Here is a 22,512-nt window from a genome sequence, read left to right on the forward strand (position 1 = left end):
TTAGCTTAGCCAGAAATTGGACACATAGGGGCACCTGGGTGGATCAGTCAGTTAAGCATCTGCCTTCAGCTCAGGTCATGGTCCCAGGGTCCTGGGATCCAGTCCCGCATGGGCCTCCCTGCTCAGTGGGGAGCCTGCTTCTCCCTTTACTGCTCCTCCTGCTGGTGCGTGCTCACTCACTCACTCTCTCTCTCTGTGTCAAATAAAATCTTAAAAAAAAGAAATTGGACAGATAATTCTACAGTTCTCTGGTTTCCCTCATTTTGGGGGGCTGTGAATGGGACTAGGATGGGTGAGTTTGGCTTCTCCTTTTTCCCGTATCTGGTTCCAGCCTTTATCCTCAGAGAACTCAAGTCTTGACCCAACCTCTTACTGTAAGGACCTTGAGAGAGGAGGTTGAGACCCATTAGTCTACCTTGCCAGTCTTTCTCTGAAAACCCCCAAAGAAAACACGAAATATTTTAAACATTCAGAACAGCACAGTGAGCAGTAAAATAAATAGCTATGCAACTACTTTTCAGAATTAATGCTGACATTTTGGCTGCATTAGCTTCAGACATTTTAAAAGTAATTATAAGTATACATGATACATATTATATTTTAAACTGAGCATCAGATCCAAATCCGACAGAAAGGCCTTTCTTTGCCTTCAGACGGGTAATTACATATGATATATATAAAAAAAATCATGGACAAATCCTCTATTATTCCCCTCCTCCCCTCCCAGAGGTTACCACTCTGGAATTCGTGGGTATTTGCCATGGATAGTTTAACACTACTAGTACATGTGAACATGTCTGGTAAATCTATAGAAAAAAACTGTAATTAACCCAAATGCCCATTGATACGAGAATGTATGTTAAAACTAATAAACCAGATCTTGTGTCAATCTTGATAAATATAGACAAGACAATGTAAAGCCAAAAAAGTTGCTGATTTGAATAATATACTATGTATAATAAATGCAAGCATGTAACATAATGTAACCCATAAACATAGAATATTTATGGGCTACATTATTATTCATGTGAAGCATTCTAGGGGAATGATAACATGCAAAATTCAGTGTCATGCTTACCCTCAGAGAGGGATGGTCACTATTAAGATTGTGTATGAATATGCTGGGGCTTCAAGGAGATCTGCATTGTTTCTTAAATAAAACTGGGGCAAGCTTGGCACAGTATCAAATTCGTCATGCTGTCAGGTGGGCTTAAGCCCTTCATTGTCACTTTGTACTTGTTGGGATACTTACATTGAACATAAAAAACATGAAATAATTATTTTAAGGAGTATTTATGATGACATAAACTTCATCATGCTATACCTGTCATATAAACTGCTTGTCTCCTTCAGTAATTTTTGGTCTAATTTTAAACAGTGAGAAGTAATGTAAATATTTAGATTTTGCATATTTAAAACAACATTAAAAAATTAAGGCTGATATAATAGTATAAAATACTAAAATGGCGTACCATGAGTATGCCATAACTATGTATTTCCATACTGATGATATTTCAGTTATTTCATTTCTCTATTTCGCTATACTGAGGGCTCCCAGTGGGGTTTTGAGTACATCCCTTTCAGCCCTGAGATCATACTCTCGGGGTGCCTTCCCTCCTTGCCTCTTTCACTCTGTCTCACTCTGTTTCCCTTCTGGACATTAGGACTTGTCCACAGCTAAAACCAAAAGTGATAGGAAAAGTTATTGCAAGGCCCCACTATGCTTGGTGCTTTTCATCTCTGCAATATCTTTGTATGTTTTTTATAGTAGTTCCCATTATAAAAATGAGAAAATTGAATCTGCTCAGAGAGATTCAGGGATCTTCTAATGTCACAGATCTGTGTTACAATTGGGGGATTAATGATTAAACCAAGGAGTGTCTGTGTTCAAGCCTTACCCCTGAGATGGTTTTTATGATGCTTGTCTTTCTCCAGGAAAAAAGTCAACTCCACTCAGGGCCTCAATTTGTGAAGCAAAGGGCTCACATTAGGTGGGCTCATTGCATACATCTTGATTCTACCATATATTTGAGATACTGTTACAGAAATTCCTTCAATTCAGGAATGCCTGGGTGGCTCAGTCAAGCCTCTGCCTTTGGCTCAGGTCATGATCCCAGAGTCCTGGGATCAAGTCCCGCATCGTGTTCCTTGCTTGGCAGGGAGCCTGTTTCTCCCTCTGCCTGCTGGTCCCCTTGCTTGTGCTTGCTCGCTCACTGACAAATAAATAAAATCTTAAAAAAGAAATTCCTTCAGTTCATTACTTCACGAGAATGGTAAACTGATGGTTAGACACTGCCAGCCCATGCCAATCCCCTATTGCCACTTTTTTTTATTTTAATGTTTTTTTTTAATTATGTTAGTCACCATACAGTACATCCCTGGTTTCTGATGTAAAGTTCGATGATTCATTAGTTGCGTATAACACCCAGTGCACCATGCAATACGTGCCCTCCTTACTACCCATCACCAGCCTATCCCATTCCCCCACCCCCCTCCCCTCTGAGGCCCTCAGTTTGTTTCTCATAGTCCATAGTCTCTCATGCTTCATTCCCCCTTCTGATTACTCCCTATTGCCACTTTTGGGGGCATCATCAATTTCTCAAGAATCTGGATAAGCCAAATGGGATACGAGAGGCTTAAAGCTCGTCCTGAGCTGGTCCACATGGGACTCCCCCCAGAACCAGGGGCTGAGGTGGCCGAACCAGGAATAATAGGAAGGAGGGTCTGACCTATGGCTTACTCTTAACATTTTCTTTCTTTTAACTGAGATGCAACATTGCAATAGTTTTAGGTATACGACATAATTGCTTGATACATGTGAATATTGCAAAATGATTACCAGAATAAGTTTCAGTAACACCCATCGCCACCATGGTCACACATTTTTTTCTTGTGATGAGAACTTTTAAGATAACATTTTTATATTATCTATGATATAAATGAAAGACATAGGTTAAGACAAAAATAGGAGGGACCTATGCTACTGGATAAAGAGAGGCTAATTTTCACTTTCAGCAATTGCGGTAAGGAAAAATGTTGAGAGAGAAAGACATTATGGGGCATGTATTAAGGAAGTAAGTAAAACGGTAAGTATATCTATACAGACTCTATTAATCTAAGCACAGAGCTTGACTCTAATGACTTCCATTAACATTTGAATATTTTTGGAATTAATTATCCACCCCCTTTCTTGTTTTCTTTTATTCTTTTATGTTTTCTTCTTTTTTACCTCATCATTTTGTGGTTAAAGAGTGTTAAGTGGAGAAGAGGTGTGTTTATTTTAGAAAATACCAGTGAGGAAGAGGTAAAGAACTAAAATTGAGTGTCATTTTTTTCCTCCCAAACACAGAGATAATTGGATAAAACAGACTGAAGTGTTAGTATTTGCATGTGCCATGTCAAACACCTTGCATTTATTACTCTAAGTCCCCACATTACCCTGAGAGTGTAATCATCCAGGTGTATTTGCTTCTTTTTTAAAGATTTTATTCATTTATTTGAGAGAAAGCATGGGAAGGGGCAAGGGCAGAGGAAGAAGCAGGCTCCCTCCAGGGAGCCTGATGTGGGGCTCAATCCCAGGACCCTCAGATCATGACCCCAGCCAAAGGTAGATGCTTGAACGGACTGAGCTACCCCCGCATTCCTGGGTGTATTTGCTTCTATTTCCTTCTTTCTCTCCACCAGCCTTTCTGGGGGCTCAAGTGTTCAGTGGTTCAATATCAGGGTTAGCTAATTAAGAGATACTTTTCTAGGATTATGAGGATGACCCACTTAAAAAATTTTATTCAATTAAGACCCCTTATATGTCATTCTTTTTTCCCACTATTCTGTTATAGAAAAGAAGTGCTTCACTCTAGCTTCAGAGAGGGATATTAAGCCTTCAAATAATGAAAAGAAAATTGCAGCAACATACTTTCCTGGCCTATTTATGTTTCTCTGTCCTTAAGAGAAAAAATCACGGAATTTGCAAACACATTTTAAATCTACCACAATCATGACTAGCAAGGCCGCATGTTCCAAATAATACAACTGCAAGACTGTGGGGTCCCCATCACTCTGGGTTCCTGAGTGACTGTGGAGCAGAACCGCTGTGCCCAGTGTCTGTTAATCATATGCACATATGCACATGTGTCTAACTCATGACAGATTCATACAAGCCTCTCTGAGCCGGCAGCATTTTCTAAGCTTGACTTCAGGTCCTGCAGATGTGCTCTGTTTTTATGTTAGCCAATACACACCACGTGGGAACACAGGCATGGGAGGCTGAAGACCCAGGCACTGATGAGTATAGACCAATTTTCATGCCAAAGTTAAGGGAAACCTGAAAATGTGAGCTTTGTTTCAGAAGGTCTCAGGAGGCAGGTTGAGAAGTCATGATTGGCCAAAGATGGCACATTGTCCAAAGGTGAACATTGTGTATCATGCTGAAAGCCGTTTCATTATTTTAACAAGTGATGAGTACAGGAATCAAGATGTGACCTGCCTTACAAGAATGCAACCTTCAGGTGACCACTTTTATAATATGGGAAAGTTCCTCTTTTTTGAAGTTTGTTATTTTTTTATTTTTTATTTTTTTATAATAATATTTTTTTTATTATATTGTGTTAGTTACCATACAGTACATCCCTGGTTTTGATGTAAAGTTCGATGATTCATTAGTTGCATATAACACCCAGTGCACAATGCAATACGTGCCCTCCTTGAAGTTTTTTAGCCCATAAATGAAAGAACTAGAATGTGTCAGCATTTTGTAACTCCCAGTGAATTAATGGATCAAGGTGATAATTATTACAAGAAGTTACACAGAGATGTGCTTCTTCATGAAAATATTTAAAAGCGTTTGCCAAAAATTGAACCTACATCTTAATCAGGCTTCCAGACTAGAGGCAGGCAGACTCTCTTAGTAAGGAGCCAGGTGGTAAATATTTTAGATTTTGTGGGCCGTGTGGCTTCTTACAAGTACTCAACTCAGCTGTAGCTTACAGGCTGCCATGGACGACATACAAATGAATGGCTATGTTCTAATAAGCCTTTATTTACTGGATCTTGCCCATAGGCTGTATTTTCTCAAACTGTATTCTAGAATGCAGCCTCAATAATTTTATTCTAGAATTATTTGCTTGCAGACATCTTTTTTTTTTTTAAGATTTTATTTATTTGAGAGTGAGAGCATGAGCAGGGGGAGGAGCAGAGGGGAGGGAGAAGCAGACTCCCCACTGAGCAGGGAGCCCAACTTCGGGCTTGATCCTGGGACCCCAGAATCATGACCCGAGCCGAAGGCAGACGCTTAACTGACTGAGCCACCCAGGCGCCCCTGCTTGCAGGCATCTTAAAAGGGCAACGTTTCATTCCTCTTATTAAATCCCCCTACTTGACAAAGGATTGATAGAAAATAACAACTTGGAACAGGATGGTATGGGGAGGAGTGTTTGAGGAGAACACGAAGCAAGAAAAGGAGGGGTAAAGAGGGGAGAGAGTGAAGCAGAAGAAAAGATAGGCATGTTTAAGAAAGTTTCTCTTAAGTTTTGTTTTCGTGTCACCTCCATCTTTCCTATCAGACCCCTCAGCAACATGAAACCAGGAAACCTCTCAGATGCCATAGAATTCCTCCTCCTGGGACTGTCAGAGGACCCAGATCTGCAGCCCATCCTATTCTGCCTGTTCCTGTCCATGTACCTGGTCTCTGTGCTCGGGAACCTGCTCATCATCCTGGCCATCTGCTGTGACCCCCACCTCCACACCCCCATGTACTTCTTCCTCTCCAACCTGTCTTTTGTTGACATCTGTTTCACCACCACAACGATCCCAAAGATGCTGGTGAACATCCAGACACAGAGCAAATCCATCAGTTACACAGGCTGCCTCACACAAATCTGCTTTGTCCTGACTTTCGCTGGATTGGAAAATGGAATTCTGGTCATGATGGCCTTTGATCGATTTGTGGCCATCTGTCACCCACTGAGGTACAATATCATCATGAACCCCAAACTCTGTAGGCTGCTGGTTCTGCTGTCCTTTCTTATTAGTGTTCTGGATGCCCTTCTCCACACTTTGATGGCACTGCGGCTTTCCTTCTGCACAGACCTGGAAATCCCCCATTTTTTCTGTGAATTAGCTCATATTCTCAAGCTTGCCTGTTCCAATATCCTCATCAATAACATCCTTGTGTATTTAGTGACCAGTCTGTTGGGTGTTATTCCTCTCTCTGGGATAATTATCTCTTACACTCGAATTGTTTCCTCTGTCCTGAAAATCCCATCAGCTGGTGGAAAGTATAAGGCATTTTCCATCTGTGGGTCACACTTAATAGTTGTTTCCTTGTTCTATGGGACAGGTTTTGGGGTGTACCTTAGTTCTTCAGCTACACACTCCTCCAGGAAGAGTGCAGTAGTATCAGTGATGTACACTGTGGTCACCCCCATGATGAACCCCTTTATCTATAGTCTGAGGAACAAAGATATGATGGGGGCTTTGAGGAAATTTATCTCTAGAATATCATCTTTCCATTAATATGTCAGCTGCTTTGGGCTTACACTGCTGGAATTTGACAGAGAGAAATAATGTGTGATCCAGATAGCCTGACCAACTTTGAATATATGAAACCAGAGATCAAATGGTTAAGGTTGAGAATTTTGAAATCAGGGGCACCTGGGTGGCTCAGTCATTAAGCGTCTGCCTTCGGCTCGGCATGATCCCAGCGTTCTGGGATCGAGCCCCGTATCGGGCTCCTCTGCTGGAAGCCTGCTTCTTCCTCTCCCACTCCCCCTGCTTGTGTTCCCTCTCGCTGGCTGTCTCTCTCTGTCAAATAAATAAAAAAATCTTAAAAAAAAAAAAGAATTTTGAAATCAGACCAGCTGGGTTTGAGTCCTGCTTCCACTAAAACATAGCTATGTGGCTTTTGACAATGTATTTCAACCCTCTAAACCCAGTTTCGTCGTCTATAAAATTGTCATGATTATATTCCTTTATATTTTGGGAAGATTTGAGATACTTGAACTCAGCGAGGATGCATGCCTGCAGCTGTACGAAGGCAAAATTCTCAACTCCAATAGGGTCAAGTGATAAAAACAGTCATCTTTCCTAACAAAAACTTCAGGGATTGGGTAGGTCCAGGCACAGAACTACAGGGCTGCATTTCACTCTGCCATGTGGTGGTATTTGCCTATTTGGGCTATTCTCCTGGTGGTCACTGATGCCGGCTCCAGTGCAGAGGACTTTCAGACCCAGAAACAAAAACTGACAGCCTCTCCTTGGGTTTCATTGCAACACAAACATAGTATATCCAAGGAAACATCCAGAAAGCATTGTTATCATCAGCCCAAATTGAGATATGTGTTCTGTATTGGTTTCCTATTGTCATTGTCACATGTTCAAACTTAGCTGCTTAAAACAACACAAATGTATTCTGTTGCAGTCTGAAAATCAGAAGTCTGACATCAGCTATATGGCAAAGTGTTCAGTTCCTTCTGAAAACTGGTTGGAGAAAAAGTTATCAGTTAACAGTTACAGAATTTCTGTTTGGGATGATAAAAACGTTCAGGAAATGGACAATGGTGATGGTCATACAACACTGTGAATGTTCATAATACCATGGAATTGTATGCTTAAAACGGCTGAAATAGTAAATGTTATGTTATACATATTTACCACAATAAAAAAACTCAAAAGGATTCATTCCAATATACCAAAGCATTAAACACAGGAATCAAAATGATTAAATATTTCAGAAGACAAAATAAGAAAATGTTTTTATTACCTCAGAGAAGTTAAGCATTTCTTTTTTTTAAGATGTATTTATTTTTAGAGCGAGAGAGAGAGCGTGTGTGACTGTGCATGGAAGTGGGGGAGGGGCAGAGAGAGAGGGAGAATCTCAAGCAGACTCCCCGCTGAGCCCGGAAGCCCACCAGGGCTCAGTCTCATGACCCCAAGATCATGACCTGAACAGAAATCAAGAGTTGGAGGCTTAACTAACTGAGCCACCAGGTGCAACGAAGTCAAGCATTTCCTAAGAGAATAAGCACAATCGATAAAGACTGAGAAATTCAAGCACTTTAAAAATGATCCACAAAACAAGTGACTCATTCAATGAAAATTCAGAATTGTTCTTTCAATAGAACAAGAATAAAAAAGCAGGGTAGATAAACTTCCGGTGAAATATTTCCAGATGGGATCTTGCTCACTGTGTCAATAGCAACGTGTTTTATTAGCACAGACACAGCTGTTAGTATATTCCAGCACACTAAAAAAAATCAGTCCTTTCTTCCCTCCCCTGGTAACCACATTCTACTTCCTGTCTTTATGAATTTGCCTAGTCTAGGTACCGTAAGCTAAAATTCTACGATATCTGTCCTTTCTCATCTCATTTTACTGAGCATAAGTTTTTAGGGTTTCATCCATGTGGTAGCACCTGTCAGAATTTCATTCCTTCTTATGGCTGAAATATATATATAAATAATTTCAACCTACAACTGTCATCAGACTTCCTGATATCCAAGATGCCAAAGGAGGTCATGTGAAATAGAAGATGTGAGCAGAAACAGCTGGAGAAATGAGTGGTGAACACCTGGACTTATTACATCAGGGTATCAACCATCTTGAATTCCTCAATTCTGTTGCTTTAGTCTTAAAAGAATTTGCACTGCCCTGGGATCAGAATGACACTATAATTGTTTGGCTAATGAAGAGCTTTGGATATTGATCCTCCAGAGGTACAGAGACTACAAATTGTGACAGCTTTGCTCAACAGCCCTGCCCCAGTAATGAAACAGCATACCTGTGCCTTGACCTGAAGATGATCTCTCTCGCCGGGGACACTGATGCTTCACTCCATCCCTTTCCTCTTCCTACGAGTGGAGCACCAGTCTCCATCATCCAACATCTAGCAGAGATGTCCTGTATCATTCCACAGTGATGTCACCTAGGTAACCTGATGTCCCTTAGTTAATATTTGGAAATGAGGGCATATATTTTACTACAAGTTTATCCAGCAGAAACTGTGAGGGGTACATGCATAAAATGATTAGAATCAAGACATCCATTTGTCTCCCACCTGTATTCTATTTTCTTGACATGTTCCCTTGTACCTTTCCTCCAATCCCCAAATAGTTATCGTTCTGCCAGTTTCCCACTCTCTCTCTCTGTAAGGAAAAAGACTGTTTTCCTTCTCACAGGAACATGCTCATTTGCAAATATGGTGGTTGTTATAACATTTGCTTAATCCTTCTACTGGTTTCTGAGAGTTGGCTGGGCAGTTTCCCTGTATCTTCCAATTCTGGGTTTTAAAAAAAGATTTTTAAAAAATTTATTTATTTGAGAGCGAGGGAGAGAGCACAGCCAGTGGAGGGGCAGATGGAGAGGGAGAAGGGAGCCCAATGTGGAGCTTGGTCTGAGCCAAAGGCAGATTCTTAACTGACTGAGCCACCCAGGAGCCCCACAATTCTGGGTTTTTAACATACTGTTGTATTATCTATTGGCAGGCTGTGAGTTCTCTGCAGAAGGGGGTAGAGATGCAGATAGACTCATCGGTCTTACTACCCGTTTCTCCTAATGAAGTTACCAAATTAAAGAACAGTCTAATTAAAAAAATGATGATTCCTCAGCCTTGTCCAGAATTAACAAATTGTGACTCACTGCTTTATTAACTTTAAATCTTTTTTCAAAATAACAAAATAATATACAAAGAGAAGGCATCTCTCCATCTGACTCTTTCCTTTCCCAACGAGGTGCTTGTGCTTGGTGATACTCCTGCTGCTTGCCAACATTTCATTGTCTTGTTACCATATCATTTCCATCAGATTCATCAACAATATGGAACCCAGAAATGAAACAGACATTTTAGAATTTCTTCTCATGAAAGTGACAGAGAATCCAGAACTGCAGTCCCTCGTCTTTAGCCTGTTCCTGTCCATGTACCTGCTCACCGTCCTGGGAAACCTGCTCATCATTCTGGCTGTCAGCTCTGAGTCCCACCTCCACACCCCCATGTACTTCTTCCTCTCCAACCTGTCCTTCACGGACATCTGTTTAAGCACAGCCACCATCCCAAAGATGCTGGTGAACATCCAAACACAGAATCAGAGCATCAGTTATACAGGCTGCCTCACCCAGGTCTGCTTTGTCCTGGTTTTTGTGAGTATGGATAGTTGTATTCTTTCAGTAATGGCCTATGACCGCTATGTGGCCATTTGTCATCCACTGAGGTACACAGTCATCATGAACTCCCGCCTCTGCGGCCTCTTGATTCTTCTCTCCCTGTTTATTAGCATTGTGGATGCCCTGATGCATAGTCTGATGGTGTTGCAGCTGACCTTCTGCACAGACTTTGACATCCCTCTCTTCTTCTGCGAAGTGGTTCAGGTCATCAAGCTTGCGTGTTCTGACACCCTCATCAATAACATCCTGATATATTTTGCAACTAGCATATTTGGTGGTATTCCTCTGTGTGGAATCATTCTCTCTTACACTCAGATAGTGTCCTCTGTTTTGAGAATGCCATCAGCAGGTGGAAAGTATAAAGCTTTTTCCACCTGTGGTTCTCACCTGTCAGTTGTGTCTTTGTTCTATGGGACAGCTTTTGGGGTGTACATTAGTTCTGCACTTACTAACTCTTCCAGAAACACTGCGGTGGTTTCAATGATGTACACCATTGTCCCTCAAATGATGAACCCCTTCATCTACAGCCTGAGGAACAGGGACATGAAGGGAGCCTTGAGGAAACTCATACATAGAACACCTTCTCTTCTGTGACTGTGTTGCCTGCATGGACTGGGGCTTCTAGAATGAGTCAAAGTGGCAGAAATATGTCTGATTCTTGCATCATCAAGTTCTTCTAGAATGACTGGAGAACTTAATGGGTAAGTTCATCTTAATTTTGGGTTGAAACTTGATTTGTTCTTTGAATAGCTCAGTGATGTTTTGAAATGAATTCCATTATCAAACTCAGTTTCTTTGGTCAGGTCCATAGGGGTTTACCTGAGGCAGGGTATACAGTGATTTTGTTTGGATATTCAAGGAAGAGGAAAAGTAAAGAAGTTGGATGGATCATGGATAGGATCCAAATAAGTCTGTAGTCTTAGAGACATAACTCTGCCAATTTCATAGATTGCACCACTTGAATTGCACCTCGAAAATAAGCCTCCTAAAACATGGGAGGAATGGATCTTTCATACCCAATTTGGTAATTTTCAAGAATGGTCACTGGGGGACGCCTAGGTGGCTCAGTTGGTTAAGCGTCTGCCTTCGGCTCAGGTCATGATCCCAGGGTCTTGGAGACCTGGGAGTGGGGAGCCTGCTTCTCCCCCTCCCTCTGCTGCTTGCCCTGCCTGTGCTCTCTCTCTCTCTGACAAATAAATAAACAAAATCTTTAAAAAAAGTGGTCTCTGGTAAACTGTATCTGTGCAAGGCACTATCAACATCTACTACAGTTAGTTTCATCATCTATAAGATTGTTACAATTTGATTATCTCAGTAGTTTGAGATGATGGTGAAACAATTTATCTTAATTTGTGAAAAAACTTTTGTTTCTGCTAAAAGAAAGTAACCCTGACTGTAATAGACACAAGGAATAAAGACTGTTATATTATTTTTGTTAAGCTTTTATTTTAATTCCAGTTAGGTAACACACAGTGTTATATTAGTTTTGGGTGTATGATATAGTGATTCAGTAATTGCATACAACACCCAGTGCTCATAACAAGTGCCCTCCTTAATCCCCATCACCTATTTCACCCATTCCCCACCCACGTCCCCTCTGGTAACCATCAGTTTATTTAAAGTTAAGAGTCTGTTTCTTGGCTTTCCTTTTTCTCTTTTTCCCCCTTTTGCTAATTTTGTTTTGTTTCTTAAATTCCACATATCAGTTAAATCATGTGGTATTTGTCTTTCTCTGACTGACTTATTTCACTTAGCATTATACTCTCTAGCTCCATTCATGTTGTTACAAATGGCAAGATTTCATTTCTCTTTATGGCTGAATAATATTCCATTTTATATATCTATTTCTATATATAATATATAGATATATAATGAATATTATATATATACAGTAGAATATTATTCATATATATACACATATATTTATGACATCTTCTTTATTCATTCATCTCTCAGTGGACAGTTGGGCTTCTTCCATAATTTGGCTATTGTAAATAATGCTGCAATAAACATAAGGGTGCATGTAACCTTTTGAATTAGTGTTTTTGTATATTTTGGGTAAACACCCAGTAGCATGATTACTGGATCATAGGGTAGTTTTATTTTAACTTTTTGAGGACCCTCAAAAAGTTGACTTTTCTGGTCTGAGTAAAAAAAAAAGAAAGGGCAGAGGTTGATCTTATTTGCTTAGAAACCTTCTAATTTGTTTATTCTAAGAATGTATCTGAGTTTTCATTTTTGTCCTTAGTCATCTTTTACTGCTGTGTTTCTTACATATCTCTGATGGAGAGACATAGTTGAATAAAATTAATTATATCATTAATGTAATAGAGATTGGGTGCAGTCTTAAGGCTGTAATGCAAATATTTTAAATGTGTCTTTATTAGTAAAGTTATTCTATGGAGAAATGCCTCTCTCTCTCTCTTTTTTTTTTTGACAAGGGGTTATTGAGGGTAAGAGTGGAGAAAAGGGAAATTGTCAAGATTAGGACAATTTTCTTCCCCATAAACACAGAAAAGAAGGTCCATACATTAGGAAAAGGTTAAACAGTGGAGGTCTCAGGAGAATCAAAGGAGTTGCTGGAGAACTTGTTATTGGAGATTGAGTGATGGTTTTATTTTCAGCACCACAGCTGAGAAACAGCTCCCTGCCTGGCACTGCAAGTGTCTCTAGTGAGACGGTACCTCTATTGAAGCCCACAGGACAGCTGCGGAGGTAAATCACCCGAGACCTTTGTTCATACTGAGGTTTCCCTGACTCCAGCAAGAACGACTGACTGAACCTCTGGGGAGACATTTGAGGGATGTGCATGCACTTTTCTTTTTTTTAAAGATTTTATTTATTTGAGAGAGCGCAAGCGAGAGAGCACAAGGGGGAGGAGCCGCGGAGGGAGAGGGCGAGGGAGAAGCTGACTTCCCACTGAGCAGGGAGCCCTATGTGGGGGGCTTGATCTCAGGACCCTGAGATCATGACCTGAGCCGAAGGCAGATGCTTAACCAACTGAGCCACCCAGGCACCCCTGTGCATGCATTTTTACACTCAGAACTATATTTGAGAGTTTTTTCAAAGCATGACCCATTTTAATTAAAAAAAAAAATGGAAAGAAGGGTGCCTGGGTGGCTTAGTTGGTTAAGTTTCTGCCTTCAGCTCAGGTTATGATCTCAGGGTCCTGAGATCAAGCCCCCCACATGGGGCTCCCTGCTCAGTGGGAAGTCAGCTTCTCCCTTGACCTCTGCAGGAGGTTGTGGGAAATCCCAGGGTTGTGGGATAGAGCCCTGCGTTGGTCTCCCTGTTCAGCCAGGAGCATGCTTCTCCCTCTCCCTCTGCATCCCCCCCCCACCACCACTTGTGCTCTCTCTCTCTCTCTCTCTCAAATAACTAAATAAAATCTTAAAAAGAAAAAAAGAGCAAAGAAAGAAAAAACCATATGGGAGAACGTGTTTAGAGTTAGGAAGATGTCAGATCTTTCTTCAGTTTTGCTTTTTAATGTTGTATATACTAAATAGTGCATAAAATCTACCTGTAGCTTTGAAAGAAGAGTCACATAATAAGAACATTTATACCTACCCAGGGGTTCAAAAGAACAATGTGATCTGCCACTCACATCACCCTCTCCCCATTTTAGGTGCAACCACTTCTGACTTGTGTACTTATTTTCCTTGAAGTTCTTCTTTTGGGTTGAATTCTATGAAATTTCAAGTATTTGATCATATTTGGCCTATGAAACTGGCAATGGAATTAAATGTCATTGTCTTATCACCCTGATATATGTTCCTGCTCAGTTTATAAATTTGCCTCTTTTCAAACTTGTTAAAAATTTAATGTATGAATTTTCATCTTAATTGTTTTTCTCATTATTGTACTCTGATATTTAATCACGTTGTTGGGCATATCAGTAAATAATTTATTTCCAATCCTCTGTGTTTTTATATGATATATGGTGACTTTTCAAAGTAGGTATCCTGTCCAATATTGATGGAAATTTTGTTTGTAACTAGTTTTCTGTTATTATGAATAAACCTGTTGGAATATTCTCATATATGTCCCTTGGTGGAAATAAGAGAGTCAATTACACACATCAGAAGGTCCTGATAATCTATATCATCATCAGTGTACTTTCAAGGTTACTGATAACCTGGTGGGAGTAAAAATAATTTATTAATTGGCATATCTTACTGTTATGTGGCCGGACATCTTCACATATTAACTTTCTTTTCTTTTGTTATTTATAATTTTTAATTAAAAAATTTTAATTCCAGGGGGCGCCTGGGTGGCAGAGCGATTAAGCGTCTGCCTTTGGCTCAGGGTGTGATCCCGGCGTTATGGGATCGAGCCCCACATCAGGCTCCTCCGCTAGGAGCCTGCTTCTTCCTCTCCCACTCCCCCTGCTTGTGTTCCCTCTCTCGCTGGCTGCCTCTATCTCTGTCAAATAAATAAATAAAATCTTTAAAAAAATTTTTTAAATTCCAGTACAGTTAATGTACAGTATTATATTAGTTTCAGGTATACAATAGAATGATTCATTATTCTATACATTATTCAGTGCTCATGATGATAAATGTACTCTTCATCTGCCTCACCTATTTCACCCATCCTTCCACCCACCTTCCTTCTGGCAACCACCACTTTATTCTCTATATTTAAGAGTGGTTTTTTTTTGGTCTCTCTTTTTCTTTCTTTTTTTTTTTTTAAGATTTTATTTATTTATTTGAGACAGAGAGCAAGCGAGAGAGAGAGCACGAGTTGAGGGGAGGGGTAGAGGAAGAGAGAGAGCAGAGTCCTCGCATGTGGGACTCAATCCCAGGATTCTGGGATCATGACCTGAGCCAAAGGCAGATGCTTAACCTCTTCAGCAAGGTGCCCTGTCTGTCTTTTTCTTTGATGGTTTGTTTTGTTTCTTAAATTCTACCTGTGGGTGAAATCATATGGTATTTGTCTTTCTCTGACAAATCTTGTCATGTTGTTGCAAATGGGAAGGTTTCATTGTTTTTTATGGCTGAGAAATATTCCATTATATATATATATATGTATAGGAGTGCATGTATCTTTTTGAATGAGTATTTTTGGATTCTTTGGGTAAATACGGTAGTAGTGGAATTACTGGACCATATGGTAATTCCATTTTTAATTCTTTGATGAATCTCCGTACTGTTTTCCACAGGGGCTGCACCAGCTTGCATTCCCACCAACCAGTATGTGAAGCTTCCTTTTTCTCCACATCCTTGCCAACACCTGTTGTTTCTTGTATTTTTGAATTTAGTCATTCTGACATGTGTGAGGTGACATCTCATTGTGGTTTTGATTTGCATTTTCCTGATGATTAGTGATGTTGAGCATCTTTTCATGTATCTGTTGGCCAACTGTCTGTCTTCTTTGGAGAAATGTCTATTCATGTCCTCTGCCCATTTTTTGATTGGATTATTCGTTTTTCTGGTTGAGTTGTGTAAGTTATTTGCATATTTTGGATACTAACCCCTTATCAGATACGTCTTCTCAGTAGGTTGTTTTTTGTTTTGTTGATTGTTTCCTTAGCTGTGCAGAAACTTTTCATTTTGATGTAATCCCAATAGCTCAATTTTGCTTTTTTCGTATTTATTTTTTTATTTAAATTCAATTAGCCAAAGTATAGTACATCATTAGTTTTTGATATAATGTTCAATGGTTCATTTGTTTTCCTTGCCACAGGAGGCATATCTAGACAAAGTTGCTATGGCTGACGTCAGAGAAATTACTACCCGTGCTTTCTTCTAGGATTTTTATGGTTTCAATGTGAGCTTCCCTTTCTTTTAAATATATCTATGTGGTATTTCTGCTGAGCTGTTTATGTTTTTCTTATTAATTCATCTGAGTTCTTTAGATAAATTTAACCCACAGTCCCCTAGAGTGAACAAATATGTACACTGAAAATATTGTGAAAAAATTAGAAAAAATAGTTACAAATATATAAAAAGAAGTAACAGATTTTTCTTCATTGACTAGAGACAAATTGTCACACAGGATAAATTAGAATCTACTTATAAATATACACAAGGAAGATTAAGCTCCAGGAAACAGTGACTCTTAGAAGAAAAACTTTTGAGAGTTCCCCATTTTACAACAACTCAGCTATATTTTATTTTTTTATTTTTATTTTTTTTAGATTTTTAAAATTTATTTATTTATTTGACAGAGATAGAGACAGCCAGCGAGAGAGGGAACACAGGCAGGGGGAGTGGGAGAGGAAGAAGCAGGCTCATAGCGGAGGAGCCTGATGTGGGGCTCGATCCCATAACGCCGGGATCACGCCCTGAGCAGAAGGCAGACGCTTAACCGCTCTGCCACCCAGGTGCCCCTCAGCTATATTTTAAAATGTATTACTCATATCAATATATACAAACTATATTTTCACAACTAAAATTGGTATCAGACTTACTGGTGTCATTCATTGGATAGAGATCCCTTCATTAATACCTAAAAAAAGAAGACTGAAATTCAATTAGAGAAGGAGTGTGTCTGTATTTGCAAAGCATTTGAAATGGAGATGAACAGACCAGATGTACATGATGTACACCTGGTCTCCTAGGGTCAGGAACGCACCATCCTGAATCCCACTGTTCTAGAGTGTTGATCTTTAAGGATTTACACTGCCCTGGGATGTCTGTGACAAAAAAATTGCTTAGTTAATGAGGAGCTTTGGAAATTGAACCTCTAGGGATACGGAGACTACAGTCTGCCTGTGACCACCTCATTCAAGATGAAAAGTAGTAGCACACCTAAGCCTCTCCCATAGATGATCCCTCTTGCTCAGGAGCCCGGGTCTCTCTCAATCCCTCTGCACTTCCTGAGAGCAGATCTTCCACAAGGTACATCAGAAATGTCAGTCATCATTCCACCATGATGCCAACCAGGTAACCTAATAGCCCTTACTCAGTGTTTGGAAATGGGGTCAAATGTCTTACTAAAGGTTCATCCGGGGCAGCTGTGAAGAGAGTACAAACACCAGATGATTGAAACCAAGTCACCCATGGTCCTCCCACCTGTCTTATCTTCACATGTTTCCTTGTGCTTTTTGCCATCATTCCATTTACTAATACTTTCCCTCACTTGTATGGCCAGGACCATTTCTTCCTGAGTAGAAATTTGTCTTTTAAAAAACATGACTGTTGAGGTGCCTGGCTGGCTCAGTAGGTTAAGTGTCTGCCTTTCACTCAGGTCATGATCCCAGGATCCTGGAATCGAGCCCTGCATTGGGCTCCTTGCTCAGCAGAGAGCCTGCTTCTCCCTCTCCGTCTGTTGGTCCACGTGCTCGTGTTCTCTCTCTCTCAAAGAAATAAAATCTTTAAAAAAAATAAAGTTTAAAAAACTTGATCATTATAAATTTTTCTGACATTTACTTATAATCTTATAGTGGTAAGAGGGCAGGAAGTTTGGGAAACGTTTACCTTATCTTCTCATTCTTGGTTCTTGACATATCTATGTATTATCTCAGTTGTCTGCCTCTGAAGTCTCTAGAGATCCAGACAGAATTTTTTTTTAAGATTTATTATTTTAGAGAGAGAGCATCTCAAGAAGACCCCCTGCTGAGTATGGAGCCCAAAGCAGGGCATGATCTCACAACCCTGAGTTCATGACCTGAGCTGAAACCAAGGTTGGAGGCTTAACTGACTGTGCCACCCAGGTGCCCCCCAGACAGAATCTTCAGGTGCCTTCCCAGTCTGTTTCTTTTTATAAAATTACCAAATGTTTTTTTCCCCCAGAAGTAAACATTTTTATTGAAGTGTAACAAACACAAAGAAAGTTGCACTAATTGATGAATTTTCTTAAAGTGGAATAAACCCACATAATTACTAAGTCTGATCAAGAAATTAAACATTACAAGCTGTTTACATTCTACATATCAGTTTATTTTTAAAAAAGATTCTATTTATTCATTTAAGAGAAAGAGAGACAGAGAAAGAGAGAGAGCATGAGCAGGAGGAGGGGCAGAGGGAGAGGGAGAGAGAAAATCCTGACATAGGGCTCAATCCCAGGACTCTGAGATCTTGACCTGAGCTGAAGTCAGATGCTTAACTGACTGAGCCACAATTGGTATTTTAGGTGCCCCTAAAATTACCAAATGTTTTAAATAAACAGAGCATCATAAACAGTGTAATTTTTAAAAATGACTATATGTTCATCCTCTCCAGACTTAACAATTGTTTATGCTCTGCTATATCAGCTTCAGATTTTATTATTATTTTTTAAAGGTTTTTATTTATTTATTTGTCAGAGAGAGAGCACAAGCAGGGGGAGCAGCAGGCAGAGGGAGAAGCAGGCTTCCCGCTGAGCAGGGAGACCGACGTGGGGCTCAATCCCAGGACCCTGGGATCACGACCTGAGCCAAAGGCAGACGCTTAACCAACAGCCACCCAGGCATCCCAGGTTTTTATTATTTTTAAAGAAACAGAATAATATACATACAGAAGGCACCCATCTCTTATTCCTCTCTATTAGTCTCCATCCCATCCCAAGATGGTTTTTGCCTCTAGTGATGCTCCTCTTCCTGGTCTAGGAAACTCACATTTGACTGACTCCATCTTTTCCATCAGATTCATCAACAATATGGAACCTGGAAATGATACACATGTTTCAGAATTCCTTCTCATGAGCGTGACAGAGGATCCAGAACTGCAGTTCCCCCTATTCATCCTGTTCCTGTCCATGTACCTGGTCACCATCCTGGGAAACCTGCTCATCATTCTGGCTGTCAGCTCTGAGTCCCACCTCCACACCCCCATGTACTTCTTCCTCTCCAACCTGTCTATTAATGACATCTGTTTAAGCACAACAACCATCCCAAAGATGCTGGTGAACATCCAAACACAGAATCAGAGCATCACTTATACAGGCTGCCTCACCCAGATTTGCTTTGTCCTGGTTTTTGCAAGTTTAGAAAGTAGTCTTCTTGCAGTAATGGCCTATGACCGCTATGTGGCCATTTGTCATCCATTGAGGTACGCAGTCATCATGAACTCCCACCTGTGTGGCCTGCTGGTTCTACTCCCCCTGTTTATTATCATTGTGGATGCTCTGATGCACAGTCTGATGGTGTTGCAGCTGACCTTCTGCACAGACTTTGAAATCCCTCTCTTCTTCTGTGAAGTGGTTCAGGTCATCAAGCTTGCGTGTTCTGACACCCTCATCAATAACATCCTGATATATTTTGCAACTAGCGTATTTGGTGGTATTCCTCTGTGTGGAATCATTTTCTCTTACACTCGGATAGTGTCCTCTGTTTTGAGAATGCCATCAGCAGGTGGAAAGTATAAAGCTTTTTCCACCTGTGGTTCTCACCTGTCAGTTGTGTCTTTGTTCTATGGGACAGGTTTGGGGGTGTACATTAGTTCTGCTCTTACCGACTCTTCCAGAAACACTGCGGTGGTTTCAATGATGTACACTGTTGTCCCTCAAATGATGAACCCCTTCATCTACAGCCTGAGGAACAGGGACATGAAGGGAGCCTTGAGGAAACTCATACATAGAACACCTTCTCTTCTGTGACTGTGTTGCCTGCATGGACTGAGGTTTCTAGAATGAGTCAAAATGAGATAAATACTGGGTGAGCCAGAATGTCTGATTCTTGCATAAGCAAGTTCTTCTAGAATGACTAGAGAGCTTAATGGGTAAGTTCATCTTAATTTTGGGTTGAAACTTGATTTATTCTTTGAATAGCCCTGTGATGTTTTGAAAATGAGTTCTAATTCCTAAGCCTGGTATTTTTGGTGGGATCCTCACAAGCTGTCCCAAGGCAAGGGTGATACCGATACTGAAATGTCAGAAGAGAAGTGGGAGAAGTTGGGTAGATCAGGGAGAGGACCAATATGTCTGTGATTATATCAGAGACTTGAGTCCGCCTGATCTCATAGTTAGGGCCATGTGAATTGCACTTTAGAGACAAGCCAAGTGTATGACATGGTGTGTGTATGTGGAGAGCTGTTCTTTCATACTCTAGTAATTCCTGAGACCTGTCACTGATACACTGTGTCAGTGCAGGGCAACATCAGCATTAACTATACTCAGTTTTATAATCTATAAAACTGCTATAATGTGATTATCTCATTGGTTTGGGATGATCATTAGACCTTTGATCCTGATCAGTGAGGAAGCCATCGTATCTACTAAGAGAAAGTAATCCTGATTGTAAAATGCCAAAACAATAAAGATATTTGTATTTCCCTGATGATCAGTGATGGTGAGCAACTTTTCATGTATCTGTTGGCCATCTGTATGTCTTCTTTGGAAAAATGTCTATTGATGTCTTCTGCCCATTTTTAAATTGGATTTTCATTTTTTGGGTGTTGAGTTTTATAAGTTCTTCATAGATTTTGGATATTAACCCTTTATCAGATATGTCATTTGCAAATATCTTCTGTTCCATAGGTTGCCTTTTAGTTTTGTTGATAGTGTCCTTCACTATGCAGAAGCTATTTATTTTAATGAAGTCCCAATTGTTTATTTTAATTTTTTGAATCATGGGGTATTTTTGTTATAATTTTGTATTCCAAAGTGATTATACCAATTTACATTCTCATCCACAGTAAGTGTATTCCTCTTGCTTCATGTTCTCACCAACACTTTGATTACCAGTCTCATGAGTGAGGGTATATGGTATTACATTATGGTTTTAATGTGCATTTCCTTAACTATCAATGAGATAGAACTTTTTTAAAAAGATAGAACATTTTTAAATAGGTTAATTGGCTATTTAGCTTTCTTTTTCTGTGAAGTGCATATTCAAGTTTTTGCCTCTTTTTCTACTGATTTTTTCTTTTTTTTTAAAGAAGATTTTATTTATTTAAGAGAGAGTGAGCAAGTGAGAGAGAGAGCACACAAGCAGAGGGAGAGAGAGAAGCAGACTCCCTGTTGAGCTGGGAGCCTGACGTGGGGCTCGATCCCAGGACCCTGGGATCATGACCTGAGCCGAAGTCAGACGCTCAACCGACTGAGCCACCCAGGCACCCCTACTGATTTTTTTTCTAACTGATGTGTATAAGTATATATCCTGGATACTGAGCTGTTATCAGTTTTATCAGTTGCAAATGTCTTCTCCCAATTTGTGCCTTGTTTTTTCACTCAACTCATTGTGTTGTCTTTTGGCAAACAGAAATTCTTAATTTTAGTATAGCTACATTTATTAACTTTCTCCTTTATGGTTTGTGTTTTTTGTATCATATTTAATAAATCCTTCTCTACTCCAAGTTATTAAGGTATCTTTCTGTATTGCTTCTAACAATTTCATAATTTTGCTTTTCATATTTAAATCTGTTTAAATTTTTTTTATTTGAGGGGCACCTGGGTGGCTTAGTCACTCTTGATTTCGGCTCAGGCCCTGATCCCATGCCATGAGATGACGCCCCAGGTTGGGCTCCGTGCTGTTCACGGATCCTCCTTGAGATTCTTTGTCTCCCTCACCATGCTCTGTCTCTCTCCCTTCTTTCTCTCTCTCTCTCAAAAAAAGATTCTCTCTGTCCCTTGCCCTCTGTCCCTCCCCCCCCAATTTTTTATTTGAGCATAGTTGACATGGTTTTATTTACATGTGTTTCTTAATCTTAATGCATCTAAAATTTATTTTCACCACATAATCAATTCTCTCTGCATCCTGTATTCAAACATTAATTCTTTCCCCTGCAGATTTGCTTTAAATTTTCAAATATACATGGATCTACTTGTCTCTCTATTCTTTTTTTTTTTTTTTAAAGATTTTATTTATTTATTTGACAGAGATAGAGACAGCCAGCGAGAGAGGGAACACAAGCAGGGGGAGTGGGAGATCTTAATGCATCTAAAATTTATTTTCACCACTTAATCAATTCTCTCTGCATCCTGTATTCAAACATTAATTCTTTCCCCTGCAGATTTGCTTTAAATTTTCAAATATACATGGATCTACTTGTCTCTCTATTCTTTTTTTTTTTTTTTAAAGATTTTATTTATTTATTTGACAGAGATAGAGACAGCCAGCGAGAGAGGGAACACAAGCAGGGGGAGTGGGAGAGGAAGAAGCAGGCTCATAGTGGAAGAGCCTGACGTGGGGCTCGATCCCGTAACGCCGGGATCACGCCCTGAGCCGAAGGCAGACGCTTAACCGCTGTGCCACCCAGGTGCCCCTTGTCTCTCTATTCTGTTCCAATAGTCTATTTGTCTCTCATCGAACAGCTTTTATAAATCCTAATATTTAGTATTCTGGTAAAGTAAATCCTTCATTTTTATACTTCCTCAGGAATGCCTTATTTAGTTTTAGTCCTTTGCATTTCCACATAAATTTCAGAACTGGCTCATCAGGCTTAAATATACAATTGGGATTTTGATTGGATTTGCACTGAAACTAACTTTTAAAAAAAA

At 40.0% G+C, this 22,512-nt stretch overlaps 3 protein-coding genes and 1 non-coding gene across 4 annotated transcripts; 3 read left to right on the plus strand and 1 right to left on the minus strand.

Moving 5' to 3' along the window:
* Positions 1 to 5,259: 5,259 nt before the first annotated feature.
* On the plus strand, positions 5,260 to 6,510 carry LOC103676320 (olfactory receptor 7G3-like). The gene has a single exon (XM_008705477.2). It carries the CDS (start codon positions 5,500 to 5,502, stop codon positions 6,508 to 6,510), a length of 1,011 nt encoding a protein of 336 aa, XP_008703699.1. The 5' UTR covers positions 5,260 to 5,499.
* A 3,297-nt stretch (positions 6,511 to 9,807) lies between these two features.
* On the plus strand, positions 9,808 to 10,746 carry LOC103676319 (olfactory receptor 7G1-like). The gene has a single exon (XM_008705476.1). It carries the CDS (start codon positions 9,808 to 9,810, stop codon positions 10,744 to 10,746), a length of 939 nt encoding a protein of 312 aa, XP_008703698.1.
* Positions 10,747 to 18,558: 7,812 nt separating this feature from the next.
* Positions 18,559 to 19,671, plus strand: LOC103676318 (olfactory receptor 7G1-like). The gene has a single exon (XM_008705474.2). It carries the CDS (start codon positions 18,643 to 18,645, stop codon positions 19,669 to 19,671), a length of 1,029 nt encoding a protein of 342 aa, XP_008703696.2. The 5' UTR covers positions 18,559 to 18,642.
* A 1,372-nt stretch (positions 19,672 to 21,043) lies between these two features.
* On the minus strand, positions 21,044 to 21,127 carry TRNAR-UCG. The gene has a single exon. It is a non-coding gene; the product is annotated as a tRNA-Arg (tRNA).
* Positions 21,128 to 22,512: the final 1,385 nt, after the last annotated feature.

The sequence above is a fragment of the Ursus maritimus genome, unplaced genomic scaffold (genome assembly GCF_017311325.1).
Source record: "Ursus maritimus isolate PB19 unplaced genomic scaffold, ASM1731132v1 scaffold_14, whole genome shotgun sequence".
NCBI classification, from domain to species: Eukaryota; Metazoa; Chordata; class Mammalia; order Carnivora; family Ursidae; genus Ursus; species Ursus maritimus.

Bases quoted from the DNA above. Each gene is read 5' to 3' on its own strand.
- LOC103676320 (XM_008705477.2), top strand. From the start codon at position 5,500: ATGTTTAAGAAAGTTTCTCTTAAGTTTTGTTTTCGTGTCACCTCCATC.
- LOC103676319 (XM_008705476.1), top strand. From the start codon at position 9,808: ATGGAACCCAGAAATGAAACAGACATTTTAGAATTTCTTCTCATGAAA.
- LOC103676318 (XM_008705474.2), top strand. From the start codon at position 18,643: ATGGTTTTTGCCTCTAGTGATGCTCCTCTTCCTGGTCTAGGAAACTCA.